Below are 26,085 nucleotides of genomic sequence, written 5' to 3'. Positions count from 1 at the left end.
TCGGACCCGAGGGTACAGCCTTAGAGTCAAGGGAAGACCTTTTAGAATGGAGATAAGGAGAGTTCCGAGAGTTGGGAGTCTATGGAATTCACTGCCACAGAAGGCTGTGGAGGCCAGGCCATATTTAAGATGGAGATAGGTAGATCCTTGAGTATTAAGGATATCAAGGATTATAGGAAGAAGTGGGAGAATGGAGTTGAGAAACTTATCAGCCATGATTGAATGATAGTGCAGACTCAATGGGCTGAATGGCCTAATTTCTGCTCCTCTGTGGTATGGTCTTATCTGGTCACTACCAAACTACTGTTTGAGAGAGCTTACTGTGCATGAATTGGACACTATGTTTCCTAAAATTAGAGATATTTTTTACTAAATAGACAGCAATTGGAATATCCCAGCATTAATTTCAGGATCTGTTGAAATCCAGGTTCATTCTTACTTGACACAGATCCCACTTCTGATCCCAGGCCTATGGGCCTTATACAGGAAGATGGGCTTAGAAAAGGCATTGGGGTGTCTTTGGATTGACATGAAAAAGATGGGTCAAATGGCTGCTTCCATGGGTATCATTTCTAGGGTTAATGAAAAATCTAATTATAGACTGAAACCTGAAATAAGTTCTTCACTGAGGGTAACACATCTCAAATGTCAGATTCAAACTCCCAGTGAAAACTGGAGTGACGATAACCACACAAAGGCCATGATCCTCACATTAACAGCCTGTGTCGGGCCCTGGGGTTTACTGACTCACTGCCTCCTACACCACGAAGGCTCATCAAGTCATGGGCAAATTGTAGGCCTCAATGGCAGAGTCCTGCCTCAACTGAAGCTGCTGGCCAATCAGAGGCTGCTAGCCTCAGGATCCTAAGGACGTTGGTCAAGGCCTAGTCTTCAGGGTTAGGGACAAGTAGGTTAGTGGTTATCTTTATCCTCTCTACGTGGGGTGTGGGGCAAAGTGGGGCAAATGGAATCCCCACCTCCAACCCAGCTTCCACTCCAAGGCTATACCTGCTGGCGAGTTGAGAAAGTCCCCAGTGAATTTTTTCACTCAGCACATGAGAGAAAAGGGGCCGAGTGTCTCTCCAGGGCCCATCTGCCACATTGTTGTCCCTTCTCACTACCTTTCCCACCAACCCCAGGGAAGGGGGACATTCCACTCAAAGAGTATTAGAACTCCCTACTCCCAATGGCCAGCTCTGGTCCTTTTCAGTAGCCAATAGCGTGGAGGTGTCAGTGTTGGACTGCGCTCCGAAAGCTGGCGCTTCCAAATAAACTTGTTGGACTATAACCTGGTACGGTGTGATTTTTAACCTTTCCAGTAGATAAGAAAGCAAACAAACCAACATTTTGAAATCTACACAGTCCCACTGATTACGTGGCAAAGCATTAACACTTACAGCACTGATGCATCAACGTTTTAATCTGAATAACCCTTTCCAATGGAAAGGAGAGAAAAAGACGAGGCGTTGTACATCACCTTTCACAATCTCAGGACAGGTCGAGGGCGGATGGTCAGACCTGCAACGTGAGAAATGCAGCAGGCAATAATTCCACAAAAGCAGTGAAGCAATTGGCCAGAAAATCTGTTGAACTCGGATTGGTCGTGGGACAAATGTGTGGTCAGGCCACTTGGGAAAACTCAAAAACCAGAACGAACCAGGTCGTGCACGACCCACAACAATGTTTTAAATACGTTCTTGCATTTAATCACTGAGGCAGTATAGCTTGCTTCAAGGGGTCTGTATTATACATAGAGAGGAAATAAATATTTGCTCATTACATAGCCTTAACTGAGAAAAAAAATGTCTCTCTTTCAATGTGTAGCAGCAATCTGTAGCACTGTCCAGAACAGAGGACAAGATACAGTCATATTTTGGAAAAAAAATAACAGCTTCGTTGCCTTGAGAAGCGCTCGAGATCCAAGAGAAGTTGAAGTTTGTTGTATTTTCATACTTCCAGAAGAACCAATAGGCAACACACTATCTCCAGACAAGTCAGACTTGCATATTCGTCAACGTCCTCTATATATTTTTCTTTTCCCCCTCAGAAAACTACCAATCGGTAAAGAGGGGCCGTAGTCCCATGAATTATATATTTTTATTTCTCTCTTCTTTCTTGCTTTTTTTTGTTCCAATTGTTCAAATCAACAGCTTTCCTTTAAATAAGACAGGTTGATTACATTAAAAAGGGTTGGAACAAATACATACAACTCTTCCCTTTCCCAGCACCCCCCAACCTGTCGTACAAGATACAAAAATAGATCATCCTTGTGTTTCTTATTAATAATAATGATGCAAAAATAATGCTCTGGGACAGTTCATGATCTGTGAGGTCCTCTAACTGGAATTCAAAGGCCGTATTCGTTTAGTTCTCTTATTAACGGTGGTAAACTTAAACGGTGCCTGGGTCTCTCCCTGAATCTTTGGGTATCTTTTCATGAAATGCACTTCTTGTTGGTTTTGTTGAGTCTTGGGTCCTTTCCTTGGTCTCCCCTTCTTGGTGAAGCCGACATACCAGCCTGTATACTTCGCAGACATCAGGGCCGTGTAGTTATTCTCCAGCACTATCTCGATGAAGACACATTCCTTGCTTCTGTCACTGAGCTGCACGGAATAGAAAAGGAGAATGTTAGCAGTTGTTTCAGCTCCCCCCCCCACTCCTGTCCCCTTCCCCCCCCCACCCCCCCCTCCTGTCCCCCTTCCCCCCCCCCCCACCCCCCCCTCCTGTCCCCCTTCCCCAACACTCCTCGTTTCATGGTGGACTGAGGTGATTGAGATTGATCAGTAAGAGATGAGAATATAGTCCACGAAAATGCTGTGGTTTATGAGTGGTTACAGCAAAAACATTACAAAGGAACCTCGATTATGTTGTTTGGTATTTTGTTATTTTGTTTGGTTAATCGACTGCTGGAGAACACAGGTTAGCCAAGCATCAAAACCTCGCATCCGTGTTCGGATAATCCGAAATTTGGATAATCGAGGTTCCTCTGTACAAAGGGTCCATTGGCGACAGCCTGTGTCTATACTCCTTCTCTTTATTGTCCTGCCTCACAGCACCAGGGTCTCGGGTTTGATTCCAGCCTCAGGCGACTGTCTGTGTGGAGTTTGCACATTCTCCCTGTGTTTGCGTGGGTTTCCTCCAGGTGCTCCAGTTTCCTCCCACAGTCCACAAATGTGCAGGTTAGGGTGAACTGGCCATGCTAAATTGTCCATAGTGTTAGGTGCATTAGTCAGAGGGAACTGGGTTACTCTTCGGAGGGTCGGTGTGGGCTTGTTGGGCCGAAGGGTCTGTTTCCACACTGTAGGGAATCTAATCTAATCTAATTTCATGATTTAGGATAGGGCAGAGGGTATATATTATCACCTCCATTTTTCATCTGTCCTTGTCAGAGTCTTCAATTTCCCACTAATGTTATCTCTCGCTTTTGTGAACTTCTAGTCCATAGTAACCTGTTGATGATGTTTGGGGAGGGGGCCATCATGCAGATGAGGAAGCACTTACCTTACAGTCATCCTATCACTCAGTGACACAATGGTTTGGGACACTGGCTACGGTCTCTCTTTGTTCGTCTTTGCTTTCACTAACCCTGACTTCTTTAGAAATTGGAGGAAGTGGGTGAAAAAGTGATGAGAGGAAAATAAAAGCATTTCAAAGAGAGAGATTACAAATGGACAGTTTCATGAATAAATGAAGATAAATGAGAAGAATGACTAATAAGTGGTTAAACTGCATTCTACATCTTGACACATCATCTTCTGTCTCTTTCTCCATTTCCTTGATCTCTCCCTTCCTTTCCCCACCTTGTAAGCCATGAGGCAAAACATTCTTTGAACGGTTTCCTTCATCCATAGCGTTTCGGGTTTTTTGTTGTGTAAGATAGACCCTCTCTACATTGACGTACCATTGAAATGACTCACAATGATCCATCAGGAGGTGGGAGAGCCCAATGCTGTTCGAATCAAGTTTCCAATTGGGTATTAGCCCAGGATTTGGAGACCAGAATCATTTCAGTATCCAAATAGACAAGGTATTAACCGGATTTAAAACAAAAACACACATTTCTTGCCATGGAGAGTTTATTCAGCTCCTTGATTCTGTTCCACATTCTAATGGAATCATATCTGATCCAATTACTGTGTCAGCTACTACTCAGTCAGATGGTTATTGGATTAAATCCTACTTTGGGACGTCTGCACAAAAATTGAAGCTGACACCCCAGTGTAAGATCAGGGGATGCTTATTCTCAGGAGTGCTGTCCTTCAATGAGAACTTTCAAACCTCCTGCCGACCAGGATAGCAGGACCGATCCCACGGCACAGCAGGGAAACTATCCTGACCACTAACTATTCTCCAAACAGCTTTATAAAACACATGATTCTGGTTTGATCAGGCTGTTCTTTCTGGAGGTCTTTTGGATGATTGACTCCCTTGTCGCCTGTACTTCAAAAGCTGTGTCATTGGTGGTAATGTGTTTTACACCTCGTGTGAACATGAAAGGTGCTATGTAAATGCAAGTCAGAATGACAGAATTGTCAGGAGGAGGCCATTCTGCCCAATGTGTCAACACCAAGTCTCTGGCTCCAAGTCAATCTCCTTGTGTCTTCCCCATAACCTGATATATTGCCTCGGTTTAAATAATCATTTAATTCTGTCTTGAACGCCCCAATTGAATGCGTCTCCACCACATCTCCAGAAAGGGCAGGCTAGGCAATGATTTGTTGGGTAAAGATTTCCTATGTCATGCTTGCTTCTGTTGCAAATTGCCTTACATTGACGCCCTCTCATCCTCGATTATTTTATAAACAGAAACAGGGTCACCCTGTCAAATCTATCCAGCCCTTTGTGATGTTGAAAAGCTTGATCAGATCTTTTAGCCTTCCCCCCCTTTAAGGGAAACACTCCCAACTTCTCTCATCAAGCTGCACAATTGCAGTTTCTCATGCCGAGAATGATCCTGTGCTCACTCTCGTACATTCATACTAACTGCGGTGGTCAGAACGGTGCACTGTCCATTAAACTGAGACTTAGTGTCTCTTTCAAATTCGATCCTGGACTACGTGCCTATGTTGACAAATCTGTCAAAACTGGATGCTTTAATAATTGTTCCCTCAACCCATACTTGCACCTTGTGTGATTTTTGCACTCTCTGCTGCACTCCCTTTACAGAGCGAGAGAGTTTGGACCCAGAGTTACAGGGCAGAGACTGACACAGACTTAGATTGGGTAATCCAAGAGACAGAGCAGAAGCCCAGAGTCACCGGAGAGAGGTCCTGGGGTATAAAATAGAGAAGCTGAGCTGAGATCCAGAGTGACCAGATTGGGGCCCAAGGTCACAGCGTAGAGAGAGAGAGAGAGAGAGGGAGAGAGAGAGACAGAGACAGAGAGTGACAGGAGAGAGAGAGAGAGAGAACGTGTGACAGGGTATATAGGGAGAGAGTGACAGGGTAGAGAGAGCGAGTGGGTAGAGAAAGAGAGAGAGAAAGACAGGGTATAGAGAGAGAAAGAGTGTGTGAGAGACAGGGCAGAGAGTGAGGGGGGGGAGGGGTGACAGGGTAGAGACAGAGAGAGAGAGAGAGAGAGAGAGAGAAACACAGGGTAGAGAGACAGGGTATAGAGAGAGAGACAGAGAGAGAAAGTGACAGTGCAGAGAGAGAGACAGTGTGACAGGGCAGAGAGAGAGAGCGAGAGAGAGAGACAGACAGGGTAGAGAAATAGAGACAGGGCAGAGAGAGAGAAAGAGAGAGAGACAGGGTAGAGAGAGAGAGAGAGAGAGAGATAGACAGGGTAGAGAAATGGAGACAGGGCAGAGAGAGAAAGAGAGAGAGACAGGGTAGAGAGAGAGAGAGAGAGAGAGAGAGAGAGAGAGAGTGACAGGGCAGAGAGAGAGCGAGTGACAGGATAGATAGAGAAAGCGAGAGTGACAGGGTCGAGAGACAGAGAGACAGACACACACACAGGGTATAGAGAGAGAGAGACAGGGCAGAGAGAGAATGACAGGATGGAGAGAGAGAGAGAGAGAGAGAGACAGGGTGGAGAGAGAGTGTGAGACAGGGTAGAGAAGGACCATGAAAGAGAGAGAGAGAGAGAGAGAGAGAGTGTAGAGAGAGAGAGTGAGAGAGAGTGTGACAGGGTAGAGATGCAGAACAATAGGATAGAGATGCAGTGTGACAGGGTAGAGACGCAGTGTGACAAGATTCAGTGCTAGCTCAGACATGCTGTTGGGTAGTGAATGGGAATTACTGGACATCAGTCTAACCCCTGAGCCAAGAGAGGAACTCAATGGCAGAAGTTGAAGTTGACCTTGGGAGGCCCCACTTACCTTTCCCACTAGCTTTCCTTTCTTGTTCATGCAGAGGTAATGGTCTGTTTCCTTCCCCTTGATCCTGACTTGGCTGCCAAATGTGTCCGTTTCCACTAAGAGCTGGGCTTGGAAAGTAAGAAGATAGAAACATTAAGATGGCTGGAAGCTGTCATATCAATAAACCTAAGCTACATGTACAGCAATCACTGACCAACACAAATCCCTCCAAATGTCAAGAGGTAACACATCAACTGCTCAAGGTCACCCTGAAATCAGAGAACGGACAACTCTTTGGGTGGCACGGTGGTACAGTGGTTAGCACTGCTGCCTCATAGCGCCAGAGACCCGGGTTCAGTTCCCGCCTCAGGCGACTGACTGTGTGGAGTTTGCACGTTCTCCCTGTGTCTGCGTGGGTTTCCTCCGGGTGCTCCATTTTCCTCCCACAGTCCAAAAACGTGCAGGTTAGGTGAATCAGCCAGGCTAAATTGCTTGTAGTGTTAGGTGAAGAGGTAAATGTGGGGGAATGGGTATGGGTGGGTTGCGCTTCGGCGGGTCGGAGTGGACTTGTTGGGCCGAATGGCCTGTTTCCACACTGTGAGTAATCTAATCTAATCTGTTTACACCCTCCCTATCATTTGGGAAAATGTGAGGTGATGCACATTTGCAGGAAGCAGAATGCTGACGATTATTTAGATGGAGGAAGGTGACAGAAACCTGCAGAACACAGGGCTTAAGACATTCTAATGCTTGAATCCCCAAAAGCTGAGTCCATGTTCAGGAACTATTAGGGAAGGCAACTGGAATGCTCGCTTTTATTTCAAATGGAATGGAGTATAAAAGAGAGAGGTTTTGCTCAAACTACTCACAGCACTAGTCAGATGACAGCCGGAATACAGGGGACAGTTTTGGGCCCTGTATCTAAGAAAAGATATACACTGGCATTGGAGGCAATCCAGGGAAGCTTCCTTCAGCTAATCCCAGGTACCAGGGATTGCCTCATGGAGAGAGGTTGAGTCTGAAGGGCCTGTACCCAGTGGAATTTAGAGAAGTGAGAGGCAACCTTATCACAAAGTTAAAAATCACACAACACCAGGTTATAGTCCAACAGGTTTAATTGGAAGCACACTAGCTTTCAGAGCGACGCTCCTTCATCAGGTGGTTGTGACCTGATGAAGGAGCGTCGCTCTGAAAGCTAGTGTGCTTCCAATTAAACCTGTTGGACTATAACCTGGTGTTGTGTGATTTTTAATTTTGTCCACCCCAGTCCAACACCGGCATCTCCAAATCATAACCTTATCACACTTAGAGATTCTCTGGGGACTTCCCAGAGTAGATGCTGAGATGCTCTTACCCTTTGAGGGAGAGTCAGGATTAGGGGGTATAACCTCAGAATCAGGAGTCACCCACACAACAGAGAGAGAGAGAGAGAGAGAGAGAGAGAGAGAGAGAGATGAGGGTAATGTTCACTCAGAGCGTCGTGAATCTGTGGAATTCTTTACAGCACAAGACTGTTGGGACTGGGGTCATAAAGTGCATTCAAAATTGAATACATGATTTTTAATCAATAAGTGAATCAAGGGTTGTGGGGAAAGGACAGGAAAGTGGAGTTGAGGATGATCAGAGCAGACATGACCTTATTCAATAGCAGAGTGAGGTTTATGACCTGAATCACCGACTTCTGTTCTTATGTCATACAGTCTTTTTCTTTCAAACACTCCCAGGACAGTGGCAGCATGGGTTAGACACAGAGTAAAGCTACCTCGACACCGTTCCCATCAAACACTCCCAGGACAGTGGCAAGCACAGTGTTTGGTAGAGAGTAAAAATTCCCTTGATACTATCCCCATCAAACACTTCCAAAACTGGGATAGCACGCGGTTTGACACGGAGTAAAGCTTCCTGTACTGTTTTAAAACTGAAAGAAAATGGAAAATAAAGTTGCCTTGGCATCGTCCCTTTCAAACACTCCCAGGACAGGGTTAAATACAGTATGACGCTCCCTCTACTCTTTGAACTGAAGATAAACTGAAAATAAACTTCCTTCTACTATTTTAAACTGTGAGTAAAGGTCTTTCTACTCTTGAAAAATGGAAAGGAAATGGAAAATAAAACTCTCCTGACACCATCCCCCACCAAACACTCCCAGGACAGGATCAGCATGAAGTCAGATACCGAGTAAAGCCTCCTCTACACTGTCCTCATCAAACACTCTCAGGATAGGAAGGGAACAGGCTCGATGCAGAGTAAAGCTCACTTCATTTCCCCCCATCAAACACACCCACAACAGTACAGCACTCAGTTAGATATGGAGTAAAGCTCTTCCTATACTCTCCCGTTATACTGGATCTTAAAGCACTTGTAGTCTAGGCTGTTAACTTGAAATGGGACCAATTAGTTTTGAAACACAGACATAATTTGCACTGAAAGTGCACAAAGAAGAATAAAAGAAATGCAGAATGGTTTCATATAATGTAATTCTAAGTTCGGATGTTTGAATTAGTGACATATGGGTTTTTCAGGGCTCCTGCACCTCTTCTCTGCCTCCCTCAGCAGCCTGGGATATATCCCATCCAAGTGGACAGATTTATCCATATTTAGTACTGGCCACCTTTATTTCCTCACTTTATGTTCCTTTCAGAGATTATGTCACAGGCCTCCATCCTGAAGTATATACCTGCAGTCCTTTTCCATCATGAAGGCCATTGCAAAGTTGAGGGACAGTGCCCACGTTTTTTTGGATCCACACACACATTACCGCGAGTCACTAAAGGGCCCTACTCTTTCCATGACTATTCTCTTACTCTTTATATGTTCAAAAACCCCCTTCGGTTTTCCCATCCACAAATCCTTCCTTGGTTATGTCACACAAACACAGGGGAAAGGTATCCTCATAGGGAAGAGGGTGAGGAGGAACGGATGTGTCAGGTGGTAAGAGAACTGGGAGATGACAGACAATAGGAGTGAAATGGAAGGAAATGTAGTCAGTTCCCAAAGCAATCCTCCTCCAGTCTGATTATCTAATCTCGCTCAGTTTGCTGGATGGCTGGTTTGTGATTTGGACTGGTACCTTTCAGTGTGGGTTCAGTTCCCACACTGGCTGAGGTTACCACAAATGACTCTTTCCTCAACCTCTCCTTTTGTCTGAGCAATGGTGACCCCCCCCCCAAGCTAAACCACTGAGTGTCATCTCGTGCTCTGATGACAGAGCAGCCCTATGGGACTACAGTGACTTTACTAGGACAGTTAGACACTGTGTTTTCATAAGTAAGTTAGCTCACTGAGCTGGAAGGTTTGTTTTCAGATGTTTCATTACCATACTAGGTAACATCATCAGTGAGTCTCCGGTGAAGTGCTGGTGGTATGTCCCACCTCTCTATTTATTGATCTTGGGTAATTAAGGTGGGTGATGTCATTTCTGTTTCTTTTTCAGATTGAATGAATGACAACTGAAGGATTTGTAAAGCCCAATGAGATAGTAGGAGGTAATCTGTGCATGTACACCTGGATGTACTATATTCACTCACGCTGATGTGGACATGGGAAACTGAGAAAACAACATTCTTATTGTTTAAGCCCTGAAAAACTAGCTTAGGTGGAAACTAAGATTCAGGAAAACCACTTGATTGAACTTGGTTAAAGTAGATGGAGTGCAGTCATAGTGTTGGTTCCTAAACCAAATAGATTAACTAGATTCTGTGTAGATTATAGGAGAGTAAATGATGGTTAACCCCATGATTAGAGGACAGTATTCACAGGGTTGGCAATGCTGTGATAGTGTACATATTGAACAGCGATATGTAACTACACCCATAATGGCATAAAGCATCAGTAAATAAATTGTACACCTACACCAACAATCTCACTGTATCTGTGCTCAAACAGACCAGAAATGGACAAAGATAAAGAAACAGCCAGCATCCAACTACAACCACAGTTTTACGGTATCATAGCACAAAGAGACCAGCAGTATACAACGACAGCCACAGACTCACTGTATCACTGTACACAGTATATCAGGGGCAGTACATCGGCTCAGAGGTCAGCACTGCTGCCTCACAGCGCCAGAGACCTGGGTTCAATTCCCGCCTCAGGCGACTCTCTGTGTGGAGTTTGCACGTTCTCCCCGTGTCTGCGTGGGTTTCCTCCCACAGTCCAAAGATGTGCAGGTTAGGTCAATTGGCCATGCTAAATTACCCATAGTGTTCACGGATGTGAAGGTTAGGTGCATTAGTCAGGGGTCAAGGTACAGTAAAAGGGGAGGGGACTGGGTTTGGTTAGGATATTCTTCGGAGGGTCGAAAGGCCTGTTCTGCACTGTAGGAATTCTAAGAACATAGACCACTCGTATACAACTTCATGTATAGGCACATCATATCAAAGAACAAATACACCAGCCGAATACAACAACACCCACAGACTCACTGTATCATTACACAAATTGACCAGCAATATGTAACTACACCCATAATGGCATAATGCTTCAGTCAACAAATTGAACTGGTGTGTACCAGCAGATTATAACACTCATACACTCACTGTATTAGTACACAGCGACCATACATTCACTGTATCAGTGCACACATAGAACAGCAGTATACAATACCCACAGACCTACTGCCTCCTACATGACAAGCCCAATGAGAGGAGACCCAATTTGAACACAGAACTGTACTGCACCGGAAAGGCCCTTCGGCCCATGATGTTGTGCCGAACATGATGCCAAATTAAACTGATTCCTACTGCCTGCCATTGGTCCAAATCCTTTCATTCCTTGCATATTCATGTGCTTACCTAAATGTCCCTGAAATGCCTCTATCCTATCTGCCTCCACCAGGCAGCACATTGCAGACAACTACCATTCTCTGTGTCAAAAACCTACCCCTTCCATCTCCAATGAACTCTCCCCTCTAACCTTAAGTACTTGCCCCCTATTAGGAGATAGTTTAACTCTGGGAAAGATATTCTGACCATCAACCCTATCTATTCTTCTCATGATTTTAGAGACTTTGATTAAGTCTCCCCTCAGGCTCTGCTGCTGCTGCTGCTGCAGAGAAAACAACTACAGATTTTCTAGCATCTCCTTATAGCTCACACGCTCGAAGCCATCCTGGCAAACCTCCTCTGCACCCTCTCCTTCCTGGGATGTGGCGACCTGAACTGAACCCAATACTGTAAGCGTGGCCTTACCAAAGTCTTATAAAGCTGCAACATGACACCCTGACTTATGAACTCAATGCCCCAACCAATAAAGGCAAGCTTGTCATCTGCCTTCTTTCTATGTGTGTGGCCATTTTCAGGGAAGTACCGAGATCACTCTGTGCATCAATCCTGTTCAGGATCCTGCCATGAGTTACTGACTTTTCCTTAAGATTTGATCTTCCAAAGCGCAGCACCTCACACCTGGCTGCATTGAACTCCACCTGCCATTTCTGCAACTGATCTATATCCCGATGTATCCTTTGACAATCTTCAACATTATCTACAACTCCACCGATCTTTGTAACATCTGCAAACACACTAACCCACATCTATATTTTCATCCAAGTCAGCAGAGGTCAGAGTTCAAATCCCAATTGAACACCAACCAGGAAAACACCCTGCCACCATTACCCTCTGTCTTCCACGGGCAGGCCAATCCTGATTCCATGCAGCCAGGTCACCATGGATCCCATGCGCCTTGATTTTCTGGATGAGCCTGCCAATGAGGGACCTTGTCAAAAGCCTTACTGAAATCCACGTAGACAATTCCTAATCCATTGCTCTACATTCATCAATCACCTTCGTTACCTCCTCAAAAAATCTAGTCAAGTCAGTAAGACATGACCCGAGCTGCACAAAGCCATACCAACTGACCCGAATCAGGCCATGCTTTTTCAAATGTGAGTACATCCTCGCCCTAAGAAGTCTCTCTATTGAACCAGAGTTGAGAGACCCATTGGGCTATAATTCCCTGGTTTATTCCTATTTCCAGACTTAAACAGAGGAGCAACATTAACTCCTCATCGGTTCTCTGGGACCTCTCCAGTGGCTAGCGAGGACAAAGATCTTGATTAAGGCCCCAGCAATCTCCTCTCTCACATCTCTCAATAACCTGGGGTAGATACCATCAGGCCCTGGGGACTTATCCACCTGAATGCTCTTGAAGAGACCCAACACCACTTCTTTCTGGATCTCAAAATGCCCTAGCGTATTGTCATGCTCCATACAAATCTCACTCTCCCCCATATCCATCTGGCTGAATACCAACGCAAAGTACTCATTTAGGATCTCACCCACATCCTCTGCCACCTTTATCCTTGAGTGGCCCTACCTTCTCTCTTGTTATCCTCTTGGTTTTATTGTATGTATAGCATGCCTTGGGATACTCTTTGACCCTACTTGCCAAAGTCATTTCATGGCCTCTCCTTGCTTCCCTAATTCCCTGCTTGAGTTCTTTCCTGTTTTCTGTACATTCCTCATGGGCCCTTTCTGATTTTAGCTGAAAATGTGTTGCTGGAAAAGCGCAGCAGATCAGGCAGCATCCAAGGAGCAGGAGAATCATGCTGCGCTTTTCCAACAACACCTTTTCAGCTCTGATCTGCAGACCTCACTTTCTCCTTCCTGATTTTAGTTCTCTCAACCTTGCACATGCTTCATTTTCCTTTTGACTAAATTCACAACCCCCCTCGTTATATAGGCTCCCTTACCATGCCATCCTTGTCCTTCCTCCTTACTGGAACAGGTGCAGCAGGTCTTCAACAACCCCCACATGTCAAATGTGGACCTGCCCAATACCAGTTCCTCGAGTAAAAAGTGAGGTCTGCAGATGCTGGAGATCAGAGCTGAGAATGTGTTGCTGGTTAAAGCACAGCAGGTCAGGCAGCATCCAAGGAACAGGAAATTCGACGTTTCGGGCCAGAGCCCTTCATCAGGAATGAGGAGAGGGTGCTTAGCCTGCCTGGCACACTCTCCTCATTCCTGATGAAGGGCGCTGGCCCGAAATGTCGAATTTCCTGTTCCTTGGATGCTGCCTGACCTGCTGTGCTTTAACCAGCAACACATTCTCAGCAATACCAGTTCCTCCCAATTAACACTCCCTAGCTCCTGTCTAATACTCACTTAACCTTAATTTGCCTTCCCCCAATTGCCCTCCTGCAAGGTCCTGACTTATCCTTATTCATACTTATGCTAAACTTCAAGGAGTTGTGATACCAAAATGCTCTCCCCCGAAAGGTCAGTTGCACAATAGCCGATACAATGTCCAATGTGGCCCCTCCTCTGGTTGGACTGTCCACATACTGTTTCAAGAAACCCTCTTGGATGCACTTAACAAATCCTGCCCATCTCAGCCTCTTGCTCGAAGGGAATCCCAGTCAATATTGGGGAATTTAAAGTCACCCACAATGACAATGCTGTAGTCATTGCTTCTTTCCATAATCTGCCAACGTACTTGTTCCTCAAGGTCTCGGTAGCTGTTGGGGGGGATTGTAGTATAATCCCAGAGTGATCTTATTTTTGAGTTCTCCCACATCGCTTCAGTGGATGAGCTTTCCAGCACATCCTCTCCGAGTGCAGATGTGACATTCTCCCTGATTAACCATGCAATTCTGGATTTAGTTCAGGGAAATGGAGATGGGCAAGTGGATGAAGTGACAGTGGACGATCATATCGGGGATAGTGACCATAATCTGGTTAGATTTAGTATTATTATATAAAATAATTAGAGATAAATCAGGAATAAATCAGCAAGGGGGTGGGGGGGTATGCAAATTTTACAAAACAGAAATGATTTGGCTGAGGTGGACTGGAACATGACTGGAAGTAAAACAGGAAATCCTTCGGGCACAAAACAGACATGCCCCCTCCCAAAATAAGAATGGTACTGCCAAAGCTCAGACCCCTCCCCCCACCCCACCTCCATGGTTGTCTAGAAAATTACTGGGGAAGATTAAACAGGAAAAGAAAGTCACAAAAACTCAACACTGCAGATGGTCTCCGAGCTAAGAAAGCCCAGGGATCAAGTGAAAACTAAACAAAATATAAACAATGAGAGGGCGTGAAAAAATATTCGCCATCAAGATCAAGGAAAACGCAAAGCTGTTTTACCACTATATAAAGAGTAAAAGGATAGCTAAGGAAAACGTGGGATTTATCAGAGATGAAGAAGGGAACTTGTGTGAAGATGCAGAGAACTTGGGAGGAATTTTAAATGGATTTTCTTTGTCTCTATAATCACAAAGGGAAGGGGTGATGCAGATATAGCATTCTGTCTTGAGCAATGTGAAATATTGAACAAAACAATCATAAACAGAGAGAAAGTGTTAGAAGAGTCAGAATCCTTGAAAGTGGGTAAAACACTAGGACTGGTCGGATTGTTCCATTGGATGTTGACGGAGATCGAGGAGGAAATAACAGATACTTTGAGGATTATTTTCCAATCTTCATCAGGCAGAAGTGAGGTGCCAGAGGACTGGAGGAATGCAAAAGTGGTTCTGTTGTTTAAAAAGGATACATACAATTGTAGGGCAGTTCATCTTATTTCGGTGGTGGGCAAATAGTTAAAACCAATCCTGAAAATGCGGATAAGCCATCACTTAGAAAGGGGTAGATTAGTTAGAGGGATAGTCAGCAGGGCTTTTTAAGGGAAGGTTATGCCCTATAACACTGATTGAATTCTTTGAGGAAGTCACAATGGGGACTGATGAGGGCAGTACAGTGGATGTTGTCGACATGGATTTTAGTAAGGCATTTAACAAGGCCCCACATAACATACTGGTCAAGAGTAAGGTCTATGGGATACAGGATAATGTGTTGAATTGGATCCAAAGTTGGATTAGAAACAGGAATCAAAGGATAATTGTCAATGGCTATCTTGTGAATGCGAAGCCATTTCAAGTGGTTTCCTGCAGGGTTCGGTGCTGGGACACCTGCTGTTTCTTTTGTACGTTGATGATTAGGACCTAAACGCAGGGTCATGTTGGGAAATTTGCAGATGACATAAAAATCACCCGTGTAGTGGAAAGCTGTAAGCTCCAGAATGGTATAGTAAGGTTAGTGCAGTGGGCAGGAAAGTGGCAGATTGAGTTCAATTCTGATAATGGCGTCCCACATAGCCACTGTGTCATTGTATACACAGCCACCTAATGAGGGAGCAGTGCTCCGAAAGCTAGTGCTTCCAATTAAACCTGTTGGAGTATAACCTGGTGCTGTGTGATTTTTAACTTTGTACACCCAGTATACAACTACACCCACTGACTTATGGGATCATCACACAAACAGACCAGCAGGATACAACCACACCAACAGACTCCCTGCAACAGCGCACACAGAACAGCAGGGTGTAACTACTCCCACAACCTCACCGTGTCTGTGAACAAATCGAACAGCAGGGTAAAATTACATCTCACAGACTCACTGCATCACAGCACAAACAGAACAGCAGGACCCAAGTGAGTCACTATCTCAGTGTACACATAGACCAACAATATGCAGCTACACATACAGATTCACTGGAGCGGTGTAATAACAGACCAATGATGTAGTAATACACCTCCACCAACAGGCCCACTATAACAGTGCTCACACACAGACTCTCAGCATACAGGTCTGTTTTAGTGTACACAGCTGTTTTAGTGTACACTCACTGTTTTAGTGTACACAGAGACCTGCACTATGGAACTTCATCTACAAACTCAGTATTTTATTGTACACAAAGACACATCAGTATACAACTCAAACTAATGGTCTCAGTACATTAATACACAGCAGACTACAACACCAACAGACTCTGTAGCAACGCACACATAGGCCAGTGGTATAGATCTACAGCTGTATCCATGCACAGACAGACAAGCAGTATACATCTACAGGCAAACACTCACTGTCTCAGTGCATATTGTTCAGACATTTGAGTATCGGAGTTGGGACGTAATGTTGAGATTGTACAGGACATTGGTGAGGCTTCTTCTAGAGAACGGTGTTAAGTTCTGGTCTCCCTGTTATAACCAGGATATTATCAAGCTGAAGAGGGTTTAGAAGAGATTTATCAGGATGTTGCCAGGAGTGAAGGGCTGGAGTTACGAAGAGAAGCTGGATTGGCTGGGACCTGTTTCACTGGGATGTGGGTGGGTGAGAGATTTCAAGAGTGGGGGACATATTTTGAAAGGTGACTGGAGACAGACTGTAAAAAGACATGAGGAGCAGAGAGAGGTCTGTGTGTGGGATGATCTCCCAGAGGAAGTGGTGGATGTAGGTACAGTTACAATGTTTAAAAGACATTTAGATAAGTATATGAATAAGAAATGTTTGGAGGGATATCGACCAACCACAAGCAGGTGGGACTAGTTTAGTTTGGGATTATGCTTGGTATCAACTGGTTGGACCGAAGGGTCTGCTTCCGCACTGCATAACTTTATCACTCTAATAGAACTGTAGGATACAAATACACTCAAGGCCTCTCTGGTGAACAAACAGAACAGCAATATATGATTCCACCCCCAAGCTTACTTCATCAATGCACAACAGGCTAGCAGTCTCCATCCACAATCGCACACTCACCGTATCAGTGCAGCAATGAAGCAGTGCTACAGTCTCAGTGTCTCTGATTAAACAGACTAACGGGAGACACCAATACTCACTGATGTCCCACACCATTTAACACACAGAGCAGCAGTATACAAGGACACCCACACTCACTGTCTCAGTGTACCCATAGAACAGCAGTGTACATCTAAACCTACACTCACTGTCTCAGTATACCCATAGAACAGCAGTGTACATCTACACCCACACTCACTGTCTCAGTGTACCCATAGAACAGCGGTGTACACCTACACCCACACTCACTGTCTCAGTGTACACCTACACCTACACCCACTGTCTCAGTGTACCCACAGAACAGCAGTGTACATCTACACCTACACTCACTGTCTCAGTGTACACATAGAACAGCAGTGTACATCTACACCCGCACTCACTGTCTCAGTGTACATCTATACCTACACTCACTGTCTCAGTGTACCCATAGAACAGCAGTGTTTATCTACACCCACAAAGGGATGCGGTATACAGCTACATTAACAAACCCGTAACACCAGTGCACAAACCAGCAGTATGCAACCACCCCCTCAGACTCACTGCATCTGTGCAAAACAATGAGAGCAGTATACAAGTACAGCAATAGACTGCTCTGTCAGTGTTCACAAAAAAAGCCGTGTACAAGTACAGCCACAGACTCACTGTATCCATGCAGTATCAAACTCACTTTATCAGTGTGCAAATAGATCACTCCCTCCACAGACGGACTATCAGTCAGAAGTCACATGACACCAGGTTATTGTCCAACAGTGTATTTAAAATCACAAGCTTTTGCAGCGCTGTTCCTTTGTCAGGAGGGAGGCACACAGGTACAAAATACATAAGCTGAGAGATAATTCCAGGTCAGAGTGTCAACAGGTAAGTTACAAATAGTGGGAGTGGGGTGTCGTCAGGCCAAGTAACAAGGCTTTGCGTGTGATCAAGAATGTCTAACAGTGTGAGTAAAGTGTCAGCAACTGAACACAAGTGAAGGGATGACCTGCGTACTGATTAATTAAGGCACTGTATCAGAACATACAAACAACAGCAGAATGCAACTCCACCCATCACCTCACTGTATCAACGTTCATATAAACCGACAGTATAAAACTACACCAACATACGTATTGTATCAGTGCACTGTTATCACCCAGACCAGACCAGACCAGACCACCCCAAGTATTTTAGGGAGGCAGTTTATACCCTAAATTTTATATTTTTTTTATAAGGCAAGTAGGAAGTGCTATGTTCCACTACTAAGCTTTAATCAAAATATACTTTATTCTTACAATGCAGTTAAAATACAACAAAAAATTGGCATAACTTTACTCTAACCACTGTGCCACCGTGCCACTCTCTCACATAGTTATCCAAATATCTTTTAAGTGTTGTAATTGTACCCACATCCATCACTTCCTCAGGAAGTTCATTCCACCAATGAGCCACCGTGTGTAAAACACTTGCCTCTCGCGCATTTTTTAAATCTCTCTCCTCTCACCTTAAAGATGTGCCCCCAGTTTTGAAATCTCCCATCCGAGGGAAAAGCCAACCACCATTAATTCTACCAATACCTCTCCTTATTTTGTAAACTTGTATCAGGTTGCCTCTCAACCTCCTATGCTCCACTGAAAAAGACCCAGTCTTCCATCATAAAGCAACCTTCCACAGCCAGCAACATCCTGAGCAATGAAGGAAAGCAGGTCAAATTTCTTTTTGACCATCCTGTTTATACATGACACAAACTTCAAAGAATTGTGTACCTTCACCTTTAGCTCCCTCTGTTCTACAACACTACCAAAAGGCCCTACCACTGAATTGTTCAACGTCATGGCGTGTATTAAATTCATTGATGCGTGGACGGAGGGGAATGAAGATGAGTCCTTTGCTAAGGACTGATTGTTCATCCTCAGTGAGGACATGGAGGTCCTGGGCCTCCCTCACCACCCCTCCCTCACCACCCGACGCCTGGAGGAAGAGCGCCTCATCTTCCGCCTCGGAACACTTCAACCCCAGGGCATCAATGTGGACTTCAACAGCTTCCTCAATTCCCCTTCCCCCAGCTCACCCTAGTTCCAAACTTCCAGCTCAGCACCGTCCCCATGACTTGTCCTACCTGCCTAGCTCCTTATCCACCTATCCACTCCACCCTCCTCCCTGACCTATCACCTTCATCCCCTCCTCCACTCACCTATTGTACTCTATGCTACTTTCTCCCCACCCCCACCCTCCTCGAGCGTATCTCTCCACCCTTCAGGCTCTCTACCTTTATTCCTGATGAAGGGCTTTTGCCCGAAACGTCGATTTCGCTGCTCCTCGGATGCTGCCTGACCTGCTGTGCTCTTCCAGCACCACTGATCCAGACCCTACCATTAATTGTACAAACCCCACCCTTGTTTGTTGTACCAAAGTACAATACCTCACATTTATCCAGAATGAACTCATCTTGCCACTTTTCGGTCCGAATTTCTGGTAAAAGCCAATCAATCCCCGAAATTGTAATACTTTCCTCTTTGTTGAGAGAAAGGGAAATTCCCAAAGAGCCTTTGTTTTCCCATCCATGGGGCCACCTGTCCAGGTGTAACGGTACAGCCGATATATCACAATTCCCACAGTCCCAGTGCTGTCACAAAGAGACCACCATCATCCTTCTCCAGTTTGGGATTTCCAAACATCCAAAACTATCAATTTCTGGAAACCACTGTGGGAAACCCTTGTGTATACTATAGTGATTTCGAAAAATATCTCTTTGACATCAGCTTTGAACATTACGCTGCTCGTTATTAAACGTTCAGAAGAAATGGGATTCTGGATCAGTGGTGCTGGAAGAGCACAGCAGTTCAGGCAGCATCCAACGAGCAGCGAAATCGACGTTTCGGGCAAAAGCCCTTCATCAAGAATAAAGACAGAGAGCCTGAAGCGTGGAGAGATACACTCGAGGAGGGTGGGGGTGGGGAGAAAGTAGCATAGAGTACAATGGGTGAGTGGGGGAGGAGATGAAGGTGATAGGTCAGGGAGGAGAGGGTGGAGTTTTAATGGAGATGGAGAGGTCCAGGAAGGGGAGGGAGGTGTCAGAGATGGTCCAGGTAAATTTAAGGTCAGGGGGGAATGTGTTGGTGAATTTAATGGAGATGGAGAGGCTCGGTTCAGAAGAAATGGTCTATTATCTGCCGGTGTGAATGATAGAGAAGATCATGGGATGCAATCTGAATTAACACCCTTATGCAAGTATACCATCAGACACACAATTATTATAAATGTACACTGCAGATTCCCTGTCAGTACAGACATGCACATATGTACACACACACGCTCACACACACTGTCAGTGTACACGTACACACACACGCAGATTCCCTGTCAGTTTACACACACACCAGCAGATTCACTGTGAGTGTACTCTTACACCAGCAGATCCCCTGCCAGTGTATGCACGCGCACGCCGGCAGATCCCCTATCAGTACTGAGGGATAGGATTTATGAGTATCTGGAAAGACACTGCTTGATTAGGGACAGCCAGCACGGATTTGTGAGGGGTAGGTCTTGCCTTACAAGTCTTATTGAATTCTTTGAGGAGGTGACCAAGCATGTGGATGAGGGTAGAGCAGTGGATGTAGTGTACATGGATTTTAGTAAGGCATTTGATAAGGTTCCCCATGGTAGGCTTATGCGGAAAGTCAGGAGGCATGGGATAGAGGGAAATTTGGCCAGTTGGATAGAAAACTGGCTAACTGGTCGAAGTCAGAGAGTGGTGGTAGATGGTAAATGTTCAGCCTGGAGCCCAGTTACAAGTGGAGTTCCGCAGGGATCAGTTCTGGGTCCTCTGCTGTTTGTAATTTTTATGAATAACTTGGAAGAGGGAGTCGAAGGGTGGGTAAGTAAATTTGCAGACGATACGAAGATTGGTGGAGTTGTGGATAGTGAGGAGGGCTGTTGTCGGCTGCAAAGGGACTTAGATATGATGCAGAGCTGGGCTGAGGAGTGGTAGATGGAATTCAACCCTGCCAAGTGTGAGGTTGTCCATTTTGGAAGGACAAATAAGAATGCGGAATACAGGGTTAACTGTAGGGTTCTTAGTAAGGTGGAGGAGCAGAGGGATCTTGGGGTCTATGTACATAGCTCTTTGAAAGTTGCCACTCAGGTGGATAGAGCTTGTAAGAAGGCCTATGGTGTATTAGCGTTCATTAGCAGAGGGATTGAGAGTTGTGAGGTGATGTTGCAGCTGTACAGGACCTTGGTAAAGCCACATTTGGAGTACTGTGTGCAGTTCTAGTCGCTTCACTCACTTTAGGAAAGATGTGGAAGCTTTGGAGAGGGTGCAGAGGAGATTTACCAGGATGTTGCCTGGAATGGAGAATAGGTCGTACGAGGACAGGTTGAGAGTTCTCGGCCTTTTCTCATTGGAACGGCGAAGGATGAGGGGTGACTTGATAGAGGTTTATAAGATGATCAGAGGAATAGATAGAGTAGACAGTCAGAGACTTTTCCCCCGGGTACAACAGAGTGTTACAAGGGGACATAAATTTAAGGTGAAGGGTGGAAGGTATAGGGGAGATGTCAGGGGTGGGTTCTTTACCCAGAGAGTGGTGGGGGCATGGAATGTGCTGCCTGTGGGAGTGGCAGAGTCAGAATCATTGGTGACCTTTAAGCGGCAATTGGATAGGTACATGGATAGCTGCTTAAGCTAGGACAAATGTTCGGCACAACATCGTGGGCCGAAGGGCCTGTTCTGTGCTGTATTGTTCTATGTTCTAAGTGTACAGGCGCCCCAGCAGATTCCCTGTCAGTGTACACACACACCAGCAGATTCCCCATTAATGTACACACACAAGTGCCCCAGCAGATTCCCTGTCAGTGTACACACACATGCAGATTCCTTATCCATGTATGCGCACACCAGCAGAATCACTGTCAGTGTACAGGCGCCCCAGCAGATACCCTGTCAGTGTACACACACACACCAGCAGATTCCCTGTCAGTGTACACACACACACACACCAGCAGATTCCCAGTCAGTGTACACAGATACACGCATCCCAGCAGATTCCCTGCCAGCGTACACGTACACACACATGCACTCACTTCAGCAGATTCCCTGTCATTGTATATACACACACCCAGGCAGATCCCCCGTCAATGTATACAAACACACACACCCCAACAAATTCCCAGTCAGTGTGTACACAAACGCACACACGCTCCAGCAGATTCCCGCTCAGTCTAAAACACACACACGCGCCAGCCAATTCCCTGTCAGGATACACACACACACACCCACACCCACACACACACACACACGCAAGCAGATTCCTTGTCAGCGTATGCATTCACTCCAGCAGATACCATCAGTGTACACACATGCCCCAGCTGATTTCCTGTCAGTGTATACACGCAACATCAGATTCCCTGTAGTGTACACACACAAGCCCCAGCAGATTCACTGCCCGCGTACTCGTACAGGCACACACACAAGCATATTCCTTGACAGTGTATGCACTCATTCCAGCAGATTCCGTCAGTGTACACACAAACCAACAGATTCCCTGTCAGTGTAGGCACCCCAGCAGATTCCCTGTCAGTGTACACACACACACAAACACCAGCAATCACCCTGTCAGTGTATACACACATACACAAACCAGCAGATTCCCTGTCAGTGTATACACACACAAACCAACAGATTCCCTGCCAGTGTGTACACACACCAGCAGATTCCCTGTCAGGGTACACACACAAACAAGCAGATTCACTGTCAGTGTGTATACACACACACACACACACACACACACACCCCAGCAGGGTCCCTGACAGTGAACACACACACGCCCAGGCAGATTGCGCCAGGGTATACACACACACGCCAGCAGATCCACTGTCACTGTGTACATGAACACACCAGCAGATTCCCTGTCAGTGTGCACACACACCAGCAGATTCCCTGTCAGTGTGCACACACACCAGCAGATTCCCTGTCAGTGTATACATACATACAAACCAGCAGATTCCCTGTGAGTGTACAAACACCAGCAGATACCCTGTAGCGTACACACACAAACCAGCAGATTCCGTTAGTGTGTACACACAAACACCAGCAGACTCACTGTCAATGTGTACACACACAAAAAACCCAGCAGATTCCGTCAGTGTGTACACACACTAGCAGATTCCCTGACAGCGTGAACACGCACAAACCAGCAGATTCCCTGTCAGTGTGTACACACAGACACACAAACCAACAGATTCCCTGTCAGTGTGTACACACACCAGCAGATTCCCTGTCAGTGTGTACACACACAAACCAGCAGATTCACTGTCAGTGTGTACACACACACACGCCCCAGCAGGGTCCCTGACAGTGAACACACACACGCCCCAGCAGATTCCATCAGGGTATATACACACACGCCAGCAGATTCCTTGTCATTGTGTACACACACCAGCAGATTTCCTTTCAGTGTATACACACATACAAACCAGCAGATTCCCTGTGAGTGTACAAACACCAGCAGATTCCCTGTAGTGTACACACACCAGCAAATTCACTGTCAGTGTACACACACAAACCAGCAGATTCCGTCAATGTGTACACACACACCCCAGCAGGCTCACTGTAAATGAGTACACACACACACACACACACACACAAACCAGCAGATTCCCTGTCAGTGTGTACACGCACCAACAGATTCCCTGTCAGTGTGTACACACACCAGCAGATTTCCTGTCAGTGTATACACACACACCAGCAGATTCCATGTCAGCGTGTACACACACACACACAAACCAGCAGATTCCCTGTCAGTGTATACACACACCAGCACATTCCCTGTCAGTGTGTACACACACCAGCACATTCCCTGTCAGTGTAAACACACACACCAGCAGATTCCGTGTCAGTGTATACACACACACCAGCAGATTCTGTGTCAGTGTATACACACACACACACAAACCAGCAGATTCACTGTCAGTGTGTACACGCACACTCCAGCAGATTCCCTGTCAGTGTATACACACACCAGCACATTCCCTGTCAGTGTGTACACACACCAGCACATTCCCTGTCAGTGTAAACACACACACCAGCAGATTCCGTGTCAGTGTATACACACACACCAGCATATTCCGTGTCAGTGTATACACACACACACAAACCAGCAGATTCACTGTCAGTGTGTACACGCACACTCCAGCAGATTCCCTGTCAGTGTGTACACACACCAGCAGATTCCCTGTCAGGGTACACACACAAACCAGCAGATGAACCGTCAGTGTACACACACACACACACACACACACAAACACACACACAAACACACACCAGCAGGGTCCCTGACAGCGAACACACAAATGCCCCAGCAGATTCCATCAGGGTATACACACACACCAGCAGATTCACTGTCACTGTGTACATGCACACACCAGCAGATTCCCTGTCAGTGTGCACACACACCAGCAGATTTCCTGTCAGTGTATACACACATACAAACCAGCAGATTCCCTGTGAGTGTACAAACACCAGCAGATTCACTGTCAGTCTACACACACAAAACAGCAGATTCCGTCAGTGTGTACATGCATACACCAGCAGATTCCCTGTCAGTGTGTACACACACACACACACACACACACACACAAGCAGATTCCCGGTCAGTGTGTACACACACCAGCAGATTCCCTGTCAACGTACATACACACACAAACCAGCAGATTCCCTGTTAGTGTACACACACCAGCAAATTCCCTGTCAGTGTACACACACACCAGCAGATTCACTGTCAGTGTGTACAGACACACACACCAGCAGATGCCGTCAGTGTATACACACAAACACACTCCAGCAGATTCCCTGTCAGTGTGCACACACACACTCCAGCAGATTCCCTGTCAGTGTGTACATACACACTCCAGCAGATTCCCTGTCAATGTACACACACATTCCAGCAGATTCCCAGTCAGTTTGTACACTAACACCAGCAGATTTCCTGTCAGTGTATACACACACACAAACCAGCAGATTCCTTGTCAGTGTACAAACTCCAGCAGATTCCCTGTCAGTGTACACACACAAACCAGCAGATTCTGTCAGTGTGTACACACACACCAGCAGCCTCACTGTCAATGTGTACACACACACAAAAAACAGCAGATTCCCTGCCAGTGTGTACACACACCAGCAGATTCCCTGTCAGTGTGTACACACACACACACCAGCAGATTCCGTGTCAGTGTACACACACACACGCAGATTCCCTGTCAGTGTGTACGCACATACCAGCAGATTCTCTGGCAGTAAGCACACTCACCAGCAGATTCCCTGTCAGTGGGTACACACACACCAGCAGATTCCCTGTCAGTGTGTACGCACACACTCCAGCAGATTCACTGTCAGTGTGTACACATACACACCAGCAGCATCCCTGTCAGTGTGTACACACACCAGCAGGTTCCCTCTCAGTGGACACGCCCCAGCAGATTCACTGTCGGCGTGCGCGCAAACACACACACACACACACACACCAGCAGATTCACTGTCAGTGTACACACAGGCACATGCCCCAGCAGATTCCCTGTCAGTGTACACACACAAACCAGCAGATTCTGTCAGTGTGTACACACACACACCAGCAGCCTCACTGTCAATGTGTACACACACAAAAAAAACAGCAGATTCCCTGTCAGTGTGTACACACACCAGCTGATTCCCTGTCAGTGTACACACACAAACCAGCAGATTCCCTGTCAGTGTGTACACACACCAGTAGATTCCCTGTCAGTGTGTACACACACAAACCAACAGATTCCCTGCCAGTGTGTACACACACCAGCAGATTCCCTGTCAGGGTACACACACACACAAACCAGCAGATTCACTGTCAGTATGTACGCACACACTCCAGCAGATTCCGTCAGTGTGTACACACACACACCAGCAGCATCCCTGTCAGTGTGTACACACACCAGCAGGTTCCCTATCAGTGAACATGCCCCAGCAGATTCATTGTCGGTGTGTGCACACACACACACACACGCACACGCACACGCACACCAGCAGATTCACTGACAGTGTACACACAGACACATGCCGCAGCAGATTCCCTGTCAGTGTACACACACAAACCAGTAGAGTCTGTCAGTGTGTACACACACACACCAGCAGCCTCACTGTCAATGTGTACACACACAAAAAAAACAGCAGATTTCCTGTCAGTGTGTACACACACCAGCAGATTC

General features: G+C 46.0%; 1 protein-coding gene across 1 annotated transcript in view; it reads right to left on the bottom strand.

Annotated features, from left to right (window-relative positions):
• Positions 1–1,827: 1,827 nt before the first annotated feature.
• Positions 1,828–26,085, bottom strand: part of LOC132823150 (fibroblast growth factor 18-like) — a 222,619-nt gene continuing 198,361 nt past the window's right edge. Inside the window, exons 4-5 of the mRNA XM_060836719.1 lie at positions 6,320–6,426; positions 1,828–2,603 (exon numbers count right to left, since the gene is read on the bottom strand). Of these exons, the coding sequence (XP_060692702.1) occupies positions 2,337–2,603; positions 6,320–6,426 (374 nt within the window). The 3' untranslated portion in view covers positions 1,828–2,336. The remainder of the gene's footprint in view (positions 2,604–6,319; positions 6,427–26,085) is intronic.

This window comes from Hemiscyllium ocellatum, chromosome 16 (genome assembly GCF_020745735.1).
Source record: "Hemiscyllium ocellatum isolate sHemOce1 chromosome 16, sHemOce1.pat.X.cur, whole genome shotgun sequence".
Taxonomy (NCBI): domain Eukaryota; kingdom Metazoa; phylum Chordata; class Chondrichthyes; order Orectolobiformes; family Hemiscylliidae; genus Hemiscyllium; species Hemiscyllium ocellatum.
The sequence above is the reverse complement of the archived record's forward strand: the minus strand, read 5'-3'. Positions and strand labels throughout refer to the sequence as shown.